Source organism: Notothenia rossii (assembly GCF_949606895.1).
Source record: "Notothenia rossii genome assembly, chromosome: 2".
Taxonomy (NCBI): domain Eukaryota; kingdom Metazoa; phylum Chordata; class Actinopteri; order Perciformes; family Nototheniidae; genus Notothenia; species Notothenia rossii.
The window spans coordinates 90,302,574-90,321,716 of NC_136904.1; the positions used below are offsets into that span (position 1 = coordinate 90,302,574).

The 19,143-nt window shown below is 45.0% G+C and overlaps 1 protein-coding gene across 2 annotated transcripts in view; it reads right to left on the reverse strand.

The window, feature by feature from the left end:
- Positions 1 to 8,581: 8,581 nt before the first annotated feature.
- Positions 8,582 to 19,143, reverse strand: part of LOC307028045 (interleukin-1 receptor type 2-like) — a 12,892-nt gene continuing 2,330 nt past the window's right edge. The window contains exons 2-10 of one of the 2 annotated variants that reach the window (XM_079662774.1): positions 18,723 to 18,816; positions 17,667 to 17,928; positions 15,659 to 15,833; positions 15,179 to 15,335; positions 12,765 to 12,860; positions 11,957 to 12,022; positions 11,715 to 11,850; positions 10,869 to 11,014; positions 8,582 to 9,736 (exon numbers count right to left, since the gene is read on the reverse strand). In XM_079662774.1, the coding sequence (XP_079518900.1) occupies positions 9,591 to 9,736; positions 10,869 to 11,014; positions 11,715 to 11,850; positions 11,957 to 12,022; positions 12,765 to 12,860; positions 15,179 to 15,335; positions 15,659 to 15,833; positions 17,667 to 17,928; positions 18,723 to 18,807 (1,269 nt within the window). In that variant the 5' untranslated portion in view covers positions 18,808 to 18,816 and the 3' untranslated portion in view covers positions 8,582 to 9,590. Of the gene's footprint in view, positions 9,737 to 10,868; positions 11,015 to 11,714; positions 11,851 to 11,956; positions 12,023 to 12,764; positions 12,861 to 15,178; positions 15,336 to 15,658; positions 15,834 to 17,666; positions 17,932 to 18,722; positions 18,817 to 19,143 lie in introns of both variants that reach the window. The other variant, XM_079662773.1, reaches the window with a different exon arrangement.

Sequence of the window (19,143 nt, forward strand, 5' to 3'; positions counted from 1 at the left end):
AAGGAATATGCTGTGGAGAGAGCTGCTGGGGTGGATGTGTTGGATGGAGTAATCCAGGACTCCGTGAGAGCAAGGAAATCCAGAGACTGCAGGGGAGGCGTAGCCAGAGATGAAGTCAGCCTTAGGAACAGCTGACTGGCAGTTCCACAGGCCCCCTGAAACTAGATGTTGGATCTCAGTGGAGCATGTGGGATAGACGAGAGCAGACCGGTTATATGGATTAGGAGATACACGGGGCCAATGATAGTTGCGAGAAGACACATAAACAGGAATGGAGAAAATACACATGATTATAGCATGAGGGGCTAAAAAACCAAAGAGATTTGAATAAAACAAAAGAAAACACCAGCGATACTTAGCTCAATCAAAGTAGGATTTGCCTCCAACAGGACTCCTTTGTCTTTGTTAGTCTTCGTCTGACGCTCCAGGAAAGTTACCTAAAATGGACACCTGATTGCTGATTTCTCAAAGCTTTGGGAACACGCGCCTTTAATTAGTTAACTCTCTGCAGCTGGTGGCCCTCAAAATGAAATCCAGACTGCCTCCCTCCTGAGTTGTTATTGTATTTTCAGTGTCACAATGGTTTTACAATTACATTAAACCCTAAGTTATAAAGTTATGAGTTTAACCCTTAATACAGTTACACCTACTCAATAAAGCTCTTAGTATTCTACAAATGTTTAAATTAACCCTAGCAGTCAATTAGTTCAGTTTTAAGGTTTCTGTCAAATGACTTGTCCCAAGTTTCTGCCTGACAGATACTGTAGCGGTTTTGAGATTTAAAATCACAATTTCAATCAGATCAACTACAGAGCATTTATACAGAGCACACACACTGAAAAAGTCTAAAAACAGAATGTTACTCACACAATTCTAGAAGTCACCAGTTGTTATCTTGTCAAAATCGGGTTACATACCTGAAAATAAAATGATCAACCTATGCTTAACCAAAATAATCTATCTAAGATTAGTAAAGTCAATACCAATGATAGATATCGCCTTTTAACAATTTCATGTAAACGGCGTATACTTATATATCACTTTATCAGGTCTTTTCGACCCCTCAAAGCACTTTACATACTACAAGTCATTCACCCATTCATACCTCATTCATGTAGACCAGTACCACTTGCTCTAGGGAAGCTAACACTGTGTGAACACACACACACACACACACACACACACACACACACACACACACACACACACACACACACACACACACACACACACACACACACACACACACACACACACACACACACACACACACACACACACACCGTTGGCAATCGGAAGCAACTGGGGTTACGTAATGTAACCCAGCTTCTATGAGTATAGGCGCAGCCCTCTAAGGCTATCGCTATTGGGTAATCCCTCCTGCACGTGTGCAGCACTGACAGATTTAATCCACGCCCACCTATGACGTGGGCCCCACCTCCGGGCTCACTTCCGTATAAATAGGAAGTAGGCCCTACTATCTACTCCCACACAAACAGCTTTTCTTCAGCTATTCGCGGAGCCAGTGGGGCCCGACCCTTAGAGGGCTGCGCCTATACTCATAGAAGCTGGGTTACATTACGTAACCTCAGTTCTATATCGTATAAGGCTTCGCCCTCTAAGGCTATCGCTATTGGGTTAAGGGCGAAGCAGGATGTAGTCTACGCCCCACTGGTTCCGTCCGTTACCAGAAGCACAAAACACACCTACTCAGTTAATAACCCATGTCCATTTCGTCCTGCGTAAAATGGAGCATCACATTCCCAGGGAATATATCATTTAAAAAATGAATATTCTCCATAAGGGAACGAGGGTAGGCTTACTTATGCTACCTATCGTTTATAAGAGATAGAGACCGAGTCTCCTTTAAATAAAACGATCAAGAGAGGGGGAAAAAGGGCAGCTCTCTAAGTGCCTACCGGCCGGAGAGAGGGCACGCAATTAAAAAAAACCGACATTACTCATTCTGACAGGCTATTCAGCCCTGAATGTGTCAGAGAGGAATGGGAGACATCCCTCAAATAAAAACGAATAAAAGAACAGGGTGAAGACCAAGATGCAGCCGTGCAAATGTCTTCCACTGTCATTCCTCCGTGCAACGCCGTAGAGGTTGAAACTCCCCTGGTGCTGTGCGCTTTAATGTTCTCCGGGGGATCCAACCCAGAGGAGACATACGCCTGTGACACCGCCTCACATAGCCAGTGTGACAGGCGCTGTGTAGATAGAGGCTGCCCTAATGAGCGCTCTCTATAATGTACAAACAGACGCTGGGATTTGCGTAAAGCACCCGTATGTGCAATATAGCCTGCCAGCGCGCGCACGGGACAGAGGAGATGAAAAGTGGCTTCTTCCTCCGATATGTGAGGAGGGGGAAAGAAGCCCTTCAAGGTTATCACTCTTGATCTAAAAGAGCTTGTTATCACCTTTGGCATAAACGCCGGGTTCGGGCGTAATACCGCTGAGCTGCCATCTCCTTGGATCTGGAGACACGACGGAGCCACCGAGAGAGCAGACAAGTCACTCACCCTTTTAGCTGATGTCAGAGCTAAGAGCAGAGCTACTTTGACTGACAAAAACTTCAGGGGAACCTGATCTAATGGTTCAAAAGGAGCTTTACCCAGTGCGCGCAGCACTAAAGCCAAATCCCATTGAGGCGCTAAAGCGCGTGACACCGGTCTGAGTCTCTGTACTCCTCGTAGAAAACGTTTTGTCAGAGGGTGACTGAACACCGTGCTGATCTCAAAACCTACGTGGCATGAAGAAATGGCAGCGGCATATGTTTTTATCGTGCTATAAGCCAAATTCCTGTCCAGCAACAGCTGGAGGAATGACAGCACGTGAGGCAGGGGACACGTAACGGGGTCCAAGCCTTTCCCTACACACCAACGCTGGAACGCTGTCCATTTGGCTGTGTAAGACGCCCTGGTGGACGCGGCCCTAGACCCCTGAATAGTACTCACAACATCTTGAGAGAGGCCAAGCCTCTCTAAGTGTTCCCGCTCAGGGGCCATGCCCACAAACGTTGGCCTAACATTGGGTGACTGTGGATCGCTCCCTCCACCTGGGAGAGAGCATCCCCCCGCCACGGAATTTCCCACGGTCTCCCTGACAGCATCCGCTGTATGCAGGGGAACCAGGACGCTCCCGTGCGCTCCGGGGCTATTAAGACCGCTATCAGCCGCTCCTCCTGCACTCGGTCCAGGAACCGAGGGATCAGAGGGACTGGTGGGAAAGCGTACAGTAACACCTTGGGCCAAGGTCTGTGTGCGAACGCGTCCACCCCCAGAGGGGGGTGATCCTGCCTTCTCAGGGAGAACCAGAGAGCACATTGCGCGTTCCCGCGTGCAGCGAACAGATCTACCTCCGCTCTTCCGAACCTGCTCCATACCTGGGAGACCAGCTCGGGGTGGAGGCTCCAGTCCCCTTGTCGAGGACCTCCTCTGGACATGAGGTCTGCCCCTCTGTTCAGCTCGCCGGGAATATATACTGCTCTGACAGAGAGTACGTGTGTGCGCGCCCAGCACAACAGCCTCCTGGCTGTGTCCAGCAGCTGCGCTGATCGTACACCTCCCTGACGATTTATGTATGCTGCTGCTGCCTTGTTGTCCGTTCGAATCAACACATGATGATTCCACAGCAACGGGGCGAAGTGCCGGATTACTTTCCATATGGCGAGTAATTCCAGCGCGTTTATATGAAGGGACATGTGAGGCGGCCACTGTCCCCCCACTGGCTGCGACATGCATGTTCCTCCCCACCCTGAGAGCGATGCGTCTGTGAACACCGAGGTGTGTGACGTCACTCTGCCGAGGGGAACCCCCACTGACAGGACGTGGGGATTTTTCCAGTAGGTCAGATCTAAACCTACGGACAGAGGAATGTACACCATGCGTCTCTTCTGACGCACGGGGTCGATGCGCAGGCAAATAAACCATCTCTGAAGTCTCCTCATGTAAAGGAGACCCAGGGGGATCACCACGTGACCAGCTGACATCATGCCCAACAGCTGCATCACGGAGAGGGCTGTCACCACCCTGCCGGGTGTGACGCGCCCGAGGAGAGCTGTCAGATCCTCCACTCTCCGCTGTGAGAGTCGTGCTCTCATGCGGGCTGAGTTGAATTCCACCCCCAGATATATGATAACCTGGGAGGGAAGAGGACAGCTCTTCTCCCAATTGATTATGAAACCCAGGCTTGACAGGTGAGATACAAGTTGTACCGTCTGTAAAGCAGCTTCCTCTCTGGAGCGGGCCAGCAATAGCAGGTCGTCCAGATAAAATAACACTCTCATCCCTCTTCTGCGTAGCGGCTCCAGCGCCGTCTCTACACACTTTGAAAAAGTGCGTGGAGCCAGAGAATATCCGAACGGCAGTCGATTGAACTGGTACGCTATTCCCTGGAATGAAAAACGCAGGAATTTCCTGTGTTTTGGGATGATGGTTATGTGGAAGTAAGCATCCTTCAGGTCTATGGAGGTGCACCAATCTCCCTGGTGAACACACTCCATTACCTGTTTGATTGTCAGCATATGAAACGGTCTTTTCATTATCACCCTGTTGAATGCTGACAGATCTAGGATGGGTCTCATCCCCCCGGTCTTTTTCGGGATAATAAAATAACGGGAGAAAAACCCCCGATTTTCTTTCCCCTGAGGAACCCTGGAAATTGCTTTCTTTAACAGGAGTTTCCGCAGCTCTGACTGGAGCGCAAGACACTGTTCTTGGGATGACAGGAGCGTTTCCTGAATCCCCTCGAACTGCGGGGGGGGTAAGGCAAATTGCAGAGAGTACCCTCTGCTGATCAGCCTGCTCATCCATCCGTCCATTAAACATAGCCGCCTCCACTCTGAGCACCGCTCTGAGAGCGGGCGTACCTGTTTTTGTTGTGTTGTGGTAGTCATGGTGACAAGCCATGCCAGAGCCCTTGCCGCCGTTGCCCGTGAAGCAACCCAAGGGGGGCCCCGCCCTAAAGGGCTTTGAAGGGGTCTCCACACGCTGCATCACATACCGGCTCTCAACCTGTCTCTGTTTAGGAGAAGACTCATCAACAGGACCCTGAGGCGTGTTCATGCTCCAACTCGTGGAGGTGTGTGCAGTGCTATTCACCTCGTGCGTAATAGCCGCGCTAGGCTTAATACGACTGTGTGTAGGCACAACTGGAACAGAGAAAAAACTGCACTGCTTGTTACCCGAAAGGATAGAAGTAGCCGGTTTAAATGTCAAGCCCTGTTGTCTTTTAACCGACTGGTTAAATACCGCAGGCTTATACAGCGAGCCTTGCTGTTTTCTAACCGACAGATTAGAAACAGCTGGCTCAAACGGCGAGTCCTTCTGTCTTTTACCCGAAAAGGAAAACACAGATGGAATATGCAACAAGTCCCGCTGCCTTTTAACCAATAGATTAATGGCAGCCGGCCTGACTAGTGTGGGGGACATGTGAGACACAGTTGCTACAGACACACTGTTGAGATTTGAATCGTTTTTATTCAAAATTCTCTCTTCCCACATAACCCCCCCAAAGAGTCATCTTCGGTTCTGTTTCCTCGGAGGTTCCCTCGGAGGAGCAGACCAGGAGCGGGGGTTCCTTTTTCCCCTCCGACTCGACGCCTGCAGATCCTGTCTCTGTGGTGGAGGAGCGGAGACCTGGGACGGAGCCCCTGCAGCTGCCGAAGGGCGATTCTGACGCCGTTGCTGTTCTCGCCGTTGCCCGCGCTGCCCTCGCTGAGACTGTTGCGGGGGCTGCGGGTGCTGTCGTTGCTGTCGCTGCTGTTGCTGAGGACGTTTGTCCTGAAGCCAGCTAGCGTGACGCCTTATGTCTTCTGCCTGCTCCGCGGCAGATTTCATAGACTCCACCATGGTGTGGAACTGTGGCCCAAACAGTCCGTCCGGACTGACTGGCGCCTCCAGCAGCTCCTTTCCTGCACCCTCCGGTATATTCCCCTGCTGTAGCCAGAGGTACCGTTGAACCTGTGTCGCCCATGTCGCAATCCGCGCCTGCGAGACTGCGACTGCTGCGCACAGGGTAAGTGCAGTACTAGCCGCCTTACCTATCTCCTCAGCCTCCACTGAGGACATGGTTTTAGACTGCTCTGACATTTCCACCATGGAATTTGACAGCAACGCTATATTGTTTGCCGCCGCCGACGCCTGGAACGCACACTGATGCATGCGGTCAGTCTGTCGGGCGACAAACCGATCTTTGGCGGCAACCAACATGGGTTGCCGTCCGGAAACCGTGTTGGCCTGCCTAGCCCCAAAGAATGCCGTGAGGTTCGGCTCTAGAGGAGGCACGGTCGGGAAATTCACGTCCGTGAATCCCTCCCCTCTCGTAAGGGGCACGTATGTCCCTATCGGAGCTTTCATTGCTCCAGGGTCCCTCGCTGCCCCCTCCTGGTACTTCCTTATGGCCGGGAAGCGTGGCCAGATCGGGTCAGTCCTAACCCTGTGCACCCGGGAGAACACCCCGGACATATCATCCGGCGGTGAGCTCTCCTGAGCTAGGGGAACAGGGAGATTTCTCCAGGCGGCCGCCTTAGATATAATCTCCGGAAGTTCTAGGAGGATCCCACCGATCGATGGCAACGCCGTGGCGCCGGAGATAGGGATCACTGGGACGTACACCGGCCCTGCACCGGGCCCCATACCTGTCTCCTCCGTCCGGAGGGGAGAGATGATGGGGGAATCACCCGGTGATCCCTGAATGGAGGGGACGTAGTCGTCCGACTCGTGCCCTCCACTCGGATCCAGGAAATCAAGGGCTTTGTCCCCGGAGTACTCCTCCTGGACGTGCCAATCGTCCTCGGCGGCCGCAGCAGCGAGAGCGTCCGCTCTCTGCTGTCTGAGGGCCAGCGGGAGACGGGCACAATGCGAGCAAGACACCCCGGGATTGAGAGCAGCGTTCGCATGCTCTAATCCCAGGCAGGACTCACACTGTGAGTGCCTGTCAAAACTCATAATGTAGCCCGTTCCGCATACGAGGCAATCCCTGACACAGCCTTGACTTTCCTGTTCAGTCTCCATTTTACCGGAAAACAGAAGCTTTTTAGGAGGAATGCTTGTGTTACGGTAAGTAGCTCTTAACAGAACTGTTTTTGCCTGACAATGCTTTTGCAACGGAGTGCTGAAGAAAAGTGGGAGTAGATAGTAGGGCCTACTTCCTATTTATACGGAAGTGAGCCCGGAGGTGGGGCCCACGTCATAGGTGGGCGTGGATTAAATCTGTCAGTGCTGCACACGTGCAGGAGGGATTACCCAATAGCGATAGCCTTAGAGGGCGAAGCCTTATACGATATAGAACTCAGGGTTCAGTATCTTGCCCAAGGACATATCCACATGTTGACTGCACAGGCTGGGATTGAACCAACAATCTTCTGGTTTGAAAGATGAGCCACTGTCACCCCTGTAAATGATTCCTGCTTTATGTTTAAATATATGTACGGTAAACATTAAAAACTCTTATTGCGCGCACTTCAAATGAGTAAACAGACAGATAATTTTATTAGAATTCATCTGTATATTATCCACATATAGAAAAAAAGAGTTTTTCAATAATGTTAGTTCTCTCCATACAGTACAGTAAACACATGCTAAATTGTGCAGGTTTTCAAGTTGACGGAGAGCGTAAACCATTCTCTAATGCCTCTAAATTAAATATCAGATTGTGCAAAAGCCCTATTTAAGAACACTACAATGTACTGTAGGGATGTAACGATATATCGAATATCGTTACATATAATATATATATATTTTTTAAAACCTTTATTTAACCAGGTGGTCCCATTGAGGTCATCGATCTCTTTTTCAAGGGAGACCTGTCCAACATGGCAGCAAGTAGGTTACAACATGAACATAAAACAACAGATAACACAAAAGGACATCATATTCACAGGGCTACATGTACATACCTAGAGACATTGACAAGTACCAACAGTATATTTATATCTCAACCTGTCAATAAGCCTCACCTTCTTGGCAAACACTGTATTGTTTTTGAAGTGGTGGAGAGACAAGGCACAGTTTGACCCACTGCTGTCACCCATGGCCAAAGCATATCTCTCTGTCCCAGCAACATCAGTACCAAGCGAGAGAGTTTTTTCTACAGCAGGGGATATTGTAAACGCCCAAACATCCCAGCTTCTACCTGGAAATATAAACATGCTCATATTCCTAAAAGATAACCTTGATGATGCTGAGTGAGTGAGTTACAGTTGAGTTACTTGAAAAACTAAAGTGAAACTTGATTTATTCTATTGCAGGATCTGATTATTATATCGTTGACACTTTAAAATACTACTATCCGACTAAAATGCTGTACAAATCAGATTTATTATTTAATTAAAAAAAACAAATTCAAATTTTTTTCCTTTATTTTTCAATATCGCGATATTATCGTACCGTGAGTTTTTGGTATCGTTACATCCCTACTACAATGTCATCTTTAAATCATACTTTACATTTAAATAAGTAAGCTGCAAAAAGAGGATTCCACCCTTTAGGAAGGTTATTTTATACGTGTGCCAACATGGTATTTATTTGATCAAATCTACATGGAAACACAGAGTGCTTTAAACACAATTACTGTATGAGGAAACAACTTTAAAGAACAATTAGACGTGTAAATCATTCAATAGAGAACCACATCCGTTATTTAAGTAGCTTTTATACTTTAATCATTTAAAATCGTAGCACATTTTTGATATTTCCATTTTAATATTCATTATACATTTCAACAAATACTGGCTCACAACAAACAGAACAGTCAATCCACCCCATTACACAGTAAATAATGCATTATTTATTCAAAATAATTATACATTTATACTGTATATGCTTAACACTGAGTACTTCTTTTACAACATAGTCAGATTTGGTATTTAATAAACATTTACAAATGTGAATACCTGAGAATACGTATTTCAAAATATACACACAATCATGTTTAAATAGTTACAGTCTCTATTTTTAAGGAGTGTCTGAATGACAAAAAAAAAGTTTAAATTCACATTGAATTGGTCGTGTTGAATACAGCAGAGTAGAAGCTTCTACCAAGTATTAAAGAGGTCATATTACGCTAATGTTCAGGTTCATATTTTTATTGTGTGTCTCTACTGTGACATGTCTCCACGCTTTAATGTTCAAAAAGCTCTTTATTTTCCTCATACTTTTCACCCTCTGTCTGAAACCGGAGCCCAGTCTGCTCTGATTGGTTAGCTGTCCAGCTCTGTTGTGATTGGTCAACTGCTTAGAGATGTCCCGCCCCTTAGCCTATCACGTACAATGTGTTGGAGTCTGTTCAGTAGCAGACAAATGAGTCTGAGGCGTAAAATGCATAATAAGGCCTCTTTAACCCTATATTAGAAGTTCTGCTGTGATTTTGAGTAGCATCAGTTTTATGGTTATGTATATATATATGTATATGTTATGTATAAAATGAAGTGCAGCGACTGGTTTAAAATATAATGTCCCTGCAGAAGGAGTGTAGATCACCAACAGGTGTCACTGCACGACATCACATGCACACAATGCACGCAATGTAATGTAACAGCGAACTCATCAAAGAGGGTCTTTTTGAGATTGTGGAGGTAGCGCGTGCTAAAAGGTGCTGTTCTGCCGAGCCAGGAAGTAATCCATCTTCTTTGTCCTTTTAGGTTTGAAGAGGACGTAAAGGAAGATGGAAACCACGGTCAGGAAGCAGGACGCGGCTACCACGGCGACGACCAACCAGGTGAACGAGGAGTCTGCGGAGAGAGAGGTACATTAATGTTTCCACACAGATGAGGATCGTTTCTGTGTTATAACTTGGTTTGGCCATTCGTTATATGCTCATAACTCATTCATACATTTAGTTTATTAGTTTAATTTATTCGTTTATAGTGTCGTGGACAGTCCCCATTGATCAACTGTCACAAAAAACTGTAAGCTTTAGAAAAACATTGCTAATTTCCAGCTGCTAATTTCCAGCTGTTGTTCCCGGCCAGATGATATAGACACCTTTTTTAAATCACAATACAACAACAGCATTAGTTATAAAGAAAGGATGAAAGACAAGAATCAAATGCAAACAACACACGTTAATATATATAAATGTATTTTTGATTGATTTTGAGCTCATTAAATAAGTAAAGTTAGTGTGATCAGGGGCTGTTCAATATTTTTTTGTTATGAAGATGTATTTGTTTCCCTGGCACAAAAAGGGGAAATAAATAACGATTAAAACCATCAGCATCGGCCAAATTGTTCTTCTAAATATCCGCATCGGCTCAGAAATGTGCATTTGGTGCATCCTTAGTTCTCATTTAAAACAACACTAATGGACAAAGGACAACATATATAAGATACTGCTTAGTATTTTCTCAATTTCAATACGTTTATCTTGGTAAGACTCCCTCTTTTACACACTCTATATACACACACACAGGGTGTTTCTCAATGTCGAGGACGCTTCCTTGGTAGGGTCCTTCAGAAGCGAGGCAAGAATCCTTCCTAGCCTCGGAAAACAAACAATGGTTGAACAGGTGTGCGTCATATGCGAGGCCCCGCCTTAAATGGAGTGTCATTTCTGCCAAAGATTTGGAAATTGGTCCATGTGCAAAGCATTGTGGGGATTTTAAGACCGCGGAGGATACAAATGTGCAGCCTCGAAATTTCCCGCAACGAAGGACACCGGCCTTGGTTTTACAGAATTCTAAGTATCCTGGACATTGGAACAGTCCTTCGGCGGGACTCGATAGCGTAGCATCCTTGAAATAGTGGCTCTGGAGTAGCCTTCCTCGACATTAAGAAACAACCACACACACACACACACACACACACACACACACACACACACACACACACACACACACACACACACACACACACACAACTCACCCTCTAGTTGAAGCAGTGCGACCACTTCCTGTCTCCCTCCTTCGTTCTGAGCGACACATTTCAGCTCCGTGTTCACGTCTTCGTCCGTCACCGCTACGACAAGAAGCCTCAACTCAACCTGGCACACTTCAGACTCCCTGGTTACCCTGAGAGCATTGAGACAGACATACTTATTTTAAACATATATATACTGTGTATATGAGATGGGTTACATGGGGAAACAATTATTAGCTTTTATCAGATCTACCTAGGCAAGATGTTCATACAACAACAATCCAGTATGAGCAGCTTTGAACAAGCATCACTCCTTTATAGTGTTTCGAGTATTTTTGTTTACTAATATCTGAATTTGAATAATAAGCCCACTTCAAGATTGTTGGTATGCATCCTACACAATATTTTCTTTCAAAGTTTTCCACCTTTTTTTGGTTTTTAGACAAGGCAAGACAAGGCAAGTTTATTTATATAGCACCTTTCAACACAAGGCAATTCAAAGTGCTTTACAAAAATGAAAGACATTAAGAAAATGGCATTTCAATTAAAAAGCAAAGATAATAAAATAAATATTAAAAGAAAAAATACATGAATACAATTTACAGTGCAGTGTAAGATATGAATAGTTCAATTAAAAGCAGCTAATTTAAACTAATATTAACTCCGGTATCTTCGTAGTTACAATGTTCCTTTTTGAAACAAGGTCTCTTTTTAGGGGGAAACATAATAATGATTATAACCTTTTTAAGGTTTTGCTAGTCCCCATTCACTTTCCCTACAATCAGTACACACCTGTTCGACCTCATGTTTCAAATTGACTGAAATGTTCTTCTAAAATTAAGCAGAAATTACCTCCTTCCGCCCTGCAGAGCCCGTCCATCAAGGTACGAGGACTCCACTGATTGGCCGTTGACGAGCCATGTGACCACAGTGGACTCTGCTGTTTGACACTCAGTGAGCACCTTACAGAACAGCTCCAGTCCTGAACCTACAGAAAGACAGATTACGACAATATTAGACCTTTGACGATCTTTTAATTAAAGCATTTAGCAAATATATGTATTATTACAACTAATTATATTTGTGACACTTACCGTGCAGACTTTCAAAAACAGTTCCATTCTTCGGCGAGACGATCACAGGCGGTCGAATCGCTGGAGCTGATTTGTAAGAGATCACATTAAATTATCAGCATCAGTTTTTGATAGATAGATAGATGGATGGATAGATGGATAGATAGATATGTAGATGGATGGATGGATGGATGGATAGATAGGTAGGTGGATGGATGGATGGATAGGTAGGTAGGTAGGTAGGTAGGTAGGTAGGTAGGTAGGTAGGTAGGTAGGTAGGTAGGTAGGTAGGTAGGTAGGTAGGTAGGTAGGTAGGTAGGTAGGTAGGTGGATGGATGGATGGATGGATGGATGGATGGATGGATGGATGGATGGATGGATGGATGGATGGATGGATGGATGGATGGATGGATGGATGGATGGATGGATGGATAGATGGATAGATGGATAGATGGATGGATGGATAGATAGATAGATGGATAGATGGATAGATGGATAGATGGATAGATAGATAGATAGAAATGTTTGCGTTGCAGCAGCAGCATAAAAAACAAGGCAATGTACATAAGAGAAATAAAGACACTAGAAATAAAAGAATCCAAAATATTTCTGAAATATAAATAAAATAGCATTAAAAAGTTTAAAAATATACATGTGGAAATACACATTTCCAGTAACAAAATATAATGCAGGTTATTACATATACATTAATTGTGCAATAAATGGATATTCAATATTAAATTGAATATAAATGTAAAAGGTACAGTGGGAGTTGTTCTATTGTCCACTCAGGGTGATTTGTATTGTACAAAGTAAAACATTAACTTACTGTGAACAGTGCTGCTGCTGAGTATCTCTGGGTGAGAGGTGGAGGAGAGGTGGAGCAAAGTGGGGGAGGGGGTGCTGGGAGTTTCAGGATCTACACCTTTATACAAACAAACACATTAAGACACAGTGTGAACTTATGGAAACAAACAACTCTTGGAAATGACAGAACATTTACTTATATATCACACAATAATAATAATTCATACCATGTAACTGTGTGCTTGTGCGATTTCTTCACATCAAAAGTAATATTGAGTTAGGCCAGTAGAGGGCAGGGTGTGCTAATAAATACTTTGATCATTTTTTACATTTCTATTTGTACTCACTCAATGTATAAACTTAAAACCCCCCAATATATTGTTTTGTTTTTTAATGAAATACATTTAAGTCCACAATTGTTTTCTTGTATATTTATGGGAGCAGACATAAAACATGACAGGGGAGATAGAAACATTAATTAATTCACATATTATAATAAAGATACCTACAATATGTGCAATAAACCAGAATAAAGCAGACATGTTTACTTTAATAAGCCAAACCATTGTAAGCGCTGGTGCATTAGTTTCAAATAAGCTAATTCATTAAGTGCATTAAAAAAACACAAAAAATGTAAGTATTATTCTATATATTGGCTATGCTTTGTAAAGATTTCATAAATAGTTTTCAAAGCGTCTCTCTTACAACCAACCAAACACATTCTCCTAAACATGGCGCTCTACTGAAGCTGCCAGGTCTTCCTGCCTCTGCCTCGCTGCTGCTGCTGCTGTGTTCACTTGCTATTGCTACGTTCATGTTCCTGCTGCTGTGTTTCATGTTGCTGCTGCTCGCCTGCCCCACCTCCACCCCAGCTTCCACCCCAGTTCCACCCCAGCTTCCACCCCACCTCCACCCCAGCTTCCACCCCAGCTTCCACCCCAGCTCCACCCCAGCTTCCACCCCAGCTTCCACCCCAGCTCCACCCCAGCTTCCACCCCAGCTTCACCCCACCTCCACCCCAGCTTCCACCCCAGCTTCCACCCCAGCTTCCACCCCACCTCCACCCCAGCTTCCACCCCAGCTTCCACCCCAGCTCCACCCCAGCTTCCACCCCAGCTTCCACCCCAGCTCCACCCCAGCTTCCACCCCAGCTTCCACCCCACCTCCACCCCAGCTCCACCCCAGCTTCCACCCCAGCTCCACCCCAGCTTTCACCCCAGCTCCATCCCAGCTCCACCCCAGCTTCCACCCCAGCTTCCACCTGTAGGCTCGGGGATAGTTATCTAATCATCACTCAATGTTCTTTGTAAATCTGTGGAGTGATGAGGCCCGAGCCTAGACGCCAAACTCAAACTATATGCTGCTTCTAATAACATATTAAGAAACACGTGAGTTGTCTGACTGAAATCTAGCTTCCACCCCAGCTTCCACCCCAACTCCATCCCAGCTTCCACCCCAGCTTCCACCCCAGCTTCCACCCCAGCTCCACCCCAGCTTCCACCCCAACTCCACCCCACCTCCACCCCAGCTCCACCCCAGCTTCCACACCAGCTTCCACATCAGCTCCACCCTAGCTTCCACCCCATCTTCCACCCCAGCTTCCACCCCAGCTTCTACCCCAGCTCCACCCCAGCTTCCACCCCAGCTTCCACCCCAGCTCCACCCCAGCTTCCACCCCAGCTTCCACCCCAGCTCCACCCCAGCTTTCACCCCAGCTCCATCCCAGCTCCACCCCAGCTTCCACCCCAGCTTCCACCCCAGCTTCCACCCTAGCTTCCACCCCAGCTTCCACCTGTAGGCTCGGGGATAGTTATCTAATCATCACTCAATGTTCTTTGTAAATCTGTGGAGTGATGAGGCCTGAGCCTAGACGCCAAACTCAAACTATATGCTGCTTCTAATAAACATATTAAGAAACATGTGAGTTGTCTGACTGAAATCTGTTTTTTGCCGTTAATATCAAGCTAAGCTTCTATATCAACCAAACAAAAAAGAGAAAAAGGTATGCTTGATCTTAATGGCAACCATTCAACATTGGCTATGCTTTGTTGTAAAGATTTCATAATTCGTTTTCAAAACAAAGCATATAAATGTTTCTGATATCAGCTAATAGATAGATAGAATAGTATAGATAATGGATAGAATCGGAGGATGAAGCCCTCTTTATTGATCACACGTGTTCATGCACACAGCTCACAGTGAAATGCAGTCTCTGCTTTTGACCCATCCTAGCACTAGGAGTAGTGGGCAGCAAATCAAGCAAAAACAAGAGAACAAGGTATGCTTGATCTTATTGGCGATCATTCAATATTGGCTATGCTTTGTTGTAAATATGTCATGAATACTTCTCAAAACAAAACATAGAAATGTCTCTGATAACAGCTCTGATGTACACTACACATGTCACTCCCTATAATATGAAATGTGTTCACCCACCTCTCACGATTAGCGTGATGCTCCTGCTCACTTTGTACGGCTGCTCATCGATGGTCACAGTGAGCCGGCAGGTGTACAGACCTGCGTGTGAACGCCTCACAGCAGGGATGATGAGTCTCCCTCTGAACTGGGTGAAGGGTCCGCCTCTCTTCGAGTCCTGAAGGAAGCAACACACTGCGTCACTCACTGAGGAGAAGACATACATATACCGTACCACCTTTACAGCTCACTTAAAAACATGGTTCACTGAGAGCTAGACCTGACACTCGTCATACGGCGTGTACGAATGAGTCCCAGTGTCTAAAAAACATCCACTACTTTGAGAACAAATACATTTTAGAAAATACTTGAAACGAGGAGATTTGCTTTGGAAACTGGTTTGATCAAGTAAAAGAGAATGACTTTCTGACACAGTTTAGCTCAGCCGTGTTGTGTTAGTTTATGAATGGCAGAAGTTGGGTTTTAAATCCGTCCTCTCACCTTGTTCCACCCGATCAGTGTCTCCGTGTCGTTGAAGTCGTCCAGAGACGGACATGCGTATCTCAGATTCTCTCCCACGAGGACTTCTACTCCGTTGGTGACTTTCTCCATGACAACAGACCTGGACTCGTACACCTTTAGCGTTATATTCCCAGTCACACAGTACGTTTCATTTCTGGAGACAAAAGTGAGGACAAAACGTTTTAAATCACCTGAAGCAAGAGGGTGTAGGGAGTAAAGAGACAGTTCTTAAAGCGGAGGATTTAGATCCTCACAATGGCAACTGTCTTCCTCTCTGAAGAGGCTTGAAGCTGTCAGACTACATCTGACATTTATTTAGAGATGGTGTTTTGCAGCCTAACCCTAAAGTGTCTTCTCCTCTATAGGCACGAGCAAGGACACACTAGAAAACTAGGATATGGTCACAAAAGAAAGCTGTTTCTGCATTTTCTGAATATGTATTTAACTTAAAGATAGGATTACATTTAAATGGTTGAAAGACTGTAGAAAATGTTCATTTTTCCAAATAAAGTTCAGAATGAAACAAATATCAAAAATGGAAGTGCAGGTTACCGCGCAAAAGATAAACATCGGAGACTGCCATTGGTGGATGTGACTGTAATCATCATGGTGGTGAATAGGGCTGATATTGGCCGATGCCGATCTCTTACCGATATACCGGTGCATCTCTATATAATATAATTATAATATGATTTATTCTGGAACATAGTGACACCACTATGTAACACTATGTGACCAGCGCTTCAAGACATTGTACGTGATAGGCTAAGGGGCGGGACATCTCTAAGCGGTTGACTAATCACAACAGAGCCGGCCAGCTAACCAATCAGAGCAGACTGGGCGATGAAGCACAGGCAGTATGAGACAAATAAAGAGCTTTTTGAACATTTAAGCAGGAAGACACGTCCCAGTAGAGACACTACATACTGATATACACCTGAACATCAGCAGGAGAGGACTCTTTAAAGTAGAGACACTACATACTGATATACACCTGAACATCAGCAGGAGAGGACTCTTTAAAGTAGAGACACTACACACTGATATACACCTGAACATCAGCAGGAGAGGACTCTTTAAAGTAGAGACACTACATACTGATATACACCTGAACATCAGCAGGAGAGGACTCTTTAAAGTAGAGACACTACATATTGATATACACCTGAACATCAGCAGGAGAGGACTCTTTAAAGTAGAGACACTACATACTGATATACACCTGAACATCAGCAGGAGAGGACTCTTTAAAGTAGAGACACTACATACTGATATACACCTGAACATCAGGAGGAGAGGACTCTTTAAAGGAGAGACACTACATACTGATATACACCTGAACATCAGCAGGAGAGGACTCTTTAAAGTAGAGACACTACATACTGATATACACCTGAACATTAGGAGGAGAGGACTCTTTAAAGGAGAGACACTACATACTGATATACACCTGAACATCAGCAGGAGAGGACTCTTTAAAGTAGAGACACTACATACTGATATACACCTGAACATCAGCAGGAGAGGACTCTTTAAAGTAGAGACACTACATACTGATATACACCTGAACATTAGGAGGAGAGGACTCTTTAAAGTAGAGACACTACATACTGATATACACCTGAACATCAGGAGGAGAGGACTCTTTAAAGTAGAGACACTACATACTGATATACACCTGAACATCATCAGGAGAGGACTCTTTAAAGTAGAGACACTACATATTGATATACACCTGAACATCAGCAGGAGAGGACTCTTTAAAGTAGAGACACTACATACTGATATACACCTGAACACCAGCAGGAGAGGACTCTTTAAAGTAGAGACACTACATACTGATATACACCTGAACATCAGCAGGAGAGGACTCTTTAAAGTAGAGACACTACATACTGATATTCACCTGAACACCAGCAGGAGAGGACTCTTCAGCGTAAAGATAATGTCAGAACAGCTGAGGGATATATCTTTTCTTAATGCATACCTGTAGGTGCAGGTGTATAACCCTGAGTCGGAGGCCTGTCCTGGGAGAAACCTCAGCTGTTTGTCCCTCTGCTGAACACGGCCCTCGCCCTGAAAGGACACGCCCTCCGTCCCATTGTCCTTGGTGATGATGTAGTTTGCGTTTGGGGGGGCGATGTTGCGTACTTCGAGCACTCTGTCAAATATTGGGCAGGAGAGGATTAAAGCCTCACCCTCCAACACAAAAACTTCCACCTCACCTTCAGTAGCCAGGAAGCAGCCGTCTGCTGGGGGAAACCAGAGAATAACATTTTAAAATCTACATTTATAGACGTTCTGTTAACAGTCCATAAAGAACTAGTCGCCTGTTATAAAAGGTAATCAGTAACCTTATGTGAATATTCAAAAGTAACCTGATTACTTTCCGCTACTTATACTGTAGATGACCTCACTATCGAATGCAATGCAATTAAATACAAGATAAATTAAATAAGAATAAAATGTGTTTGACTTGAGTGTATTATGTAAGACGACAGAACATATTTGATATTTAGGATCAAAAATGTTTCTTTCATGAAGCATGTTCAGGCAGTAGCCTATACGCCAACACTGACAGACATGAGCACATACTACAGTTTAAAAAAGCAGAAATCAAATCTGAGCTGACAGAAAATGCTCCGTTTTAGTTTAACACACACAGTCAAGGTCACACACACTATTTTATCTACGTATAGGTTCACCTGCTGAATTAAAGTGAAAATCATAAAGCAGATCCAGGCCGTAGAAGTATAGATTCTCACTTAAAGTATTATCCCACAGAACAGAACAGCTGACAGAGAAGAGATAACATCTGATCCTTTACAACACACACTATATGCTGTTTTTAGGTTTTTAGGAACACTGTAATCCTGCTCGTACTCCCACATTTTTAGATATGTAACAATAATCTGATTATTTTATGTAACTGTGACGGTATACAGTTGCCTTGTTATGAATCCTGTAATCCCGTTACATGTAATCCATTACTCCCCATGCCTGAATACAACATGTGCAGAGACAGATCAGACAGCATGCTCACCTTTCACAGTCAGAGGAGGTAGTAGAGGAAGTCCAGCGACATTTTGGATGAAGATGACAGCGAACATCCACCCTGAGTGCGGCATGGCGGCAATCTGCAGGACACACAGCTCACAGTCATGACACTGAGACTGACACTGCACCAACGTGGTTTCATTTAAAGTCTTTCCTAAACTTCTTACATCACAAGAGTAGTCATCGAAACACCGGCACTCCTGTACATCCCGCCCCCCCAACCTCTACACACACTCTCAACACACACTCTCAACAGCCATATTTAACCAGGGGCTTTACCGACTGCATCACATGAGGTGACTCAACTTAAACAGGCCACGGACATCAGCGGTCAGCAAATGAATAAGTAGACATTTAACCTATTCATAATTCAAATATAAGCTCGGTTTTCCCGCTGTTTAAACACA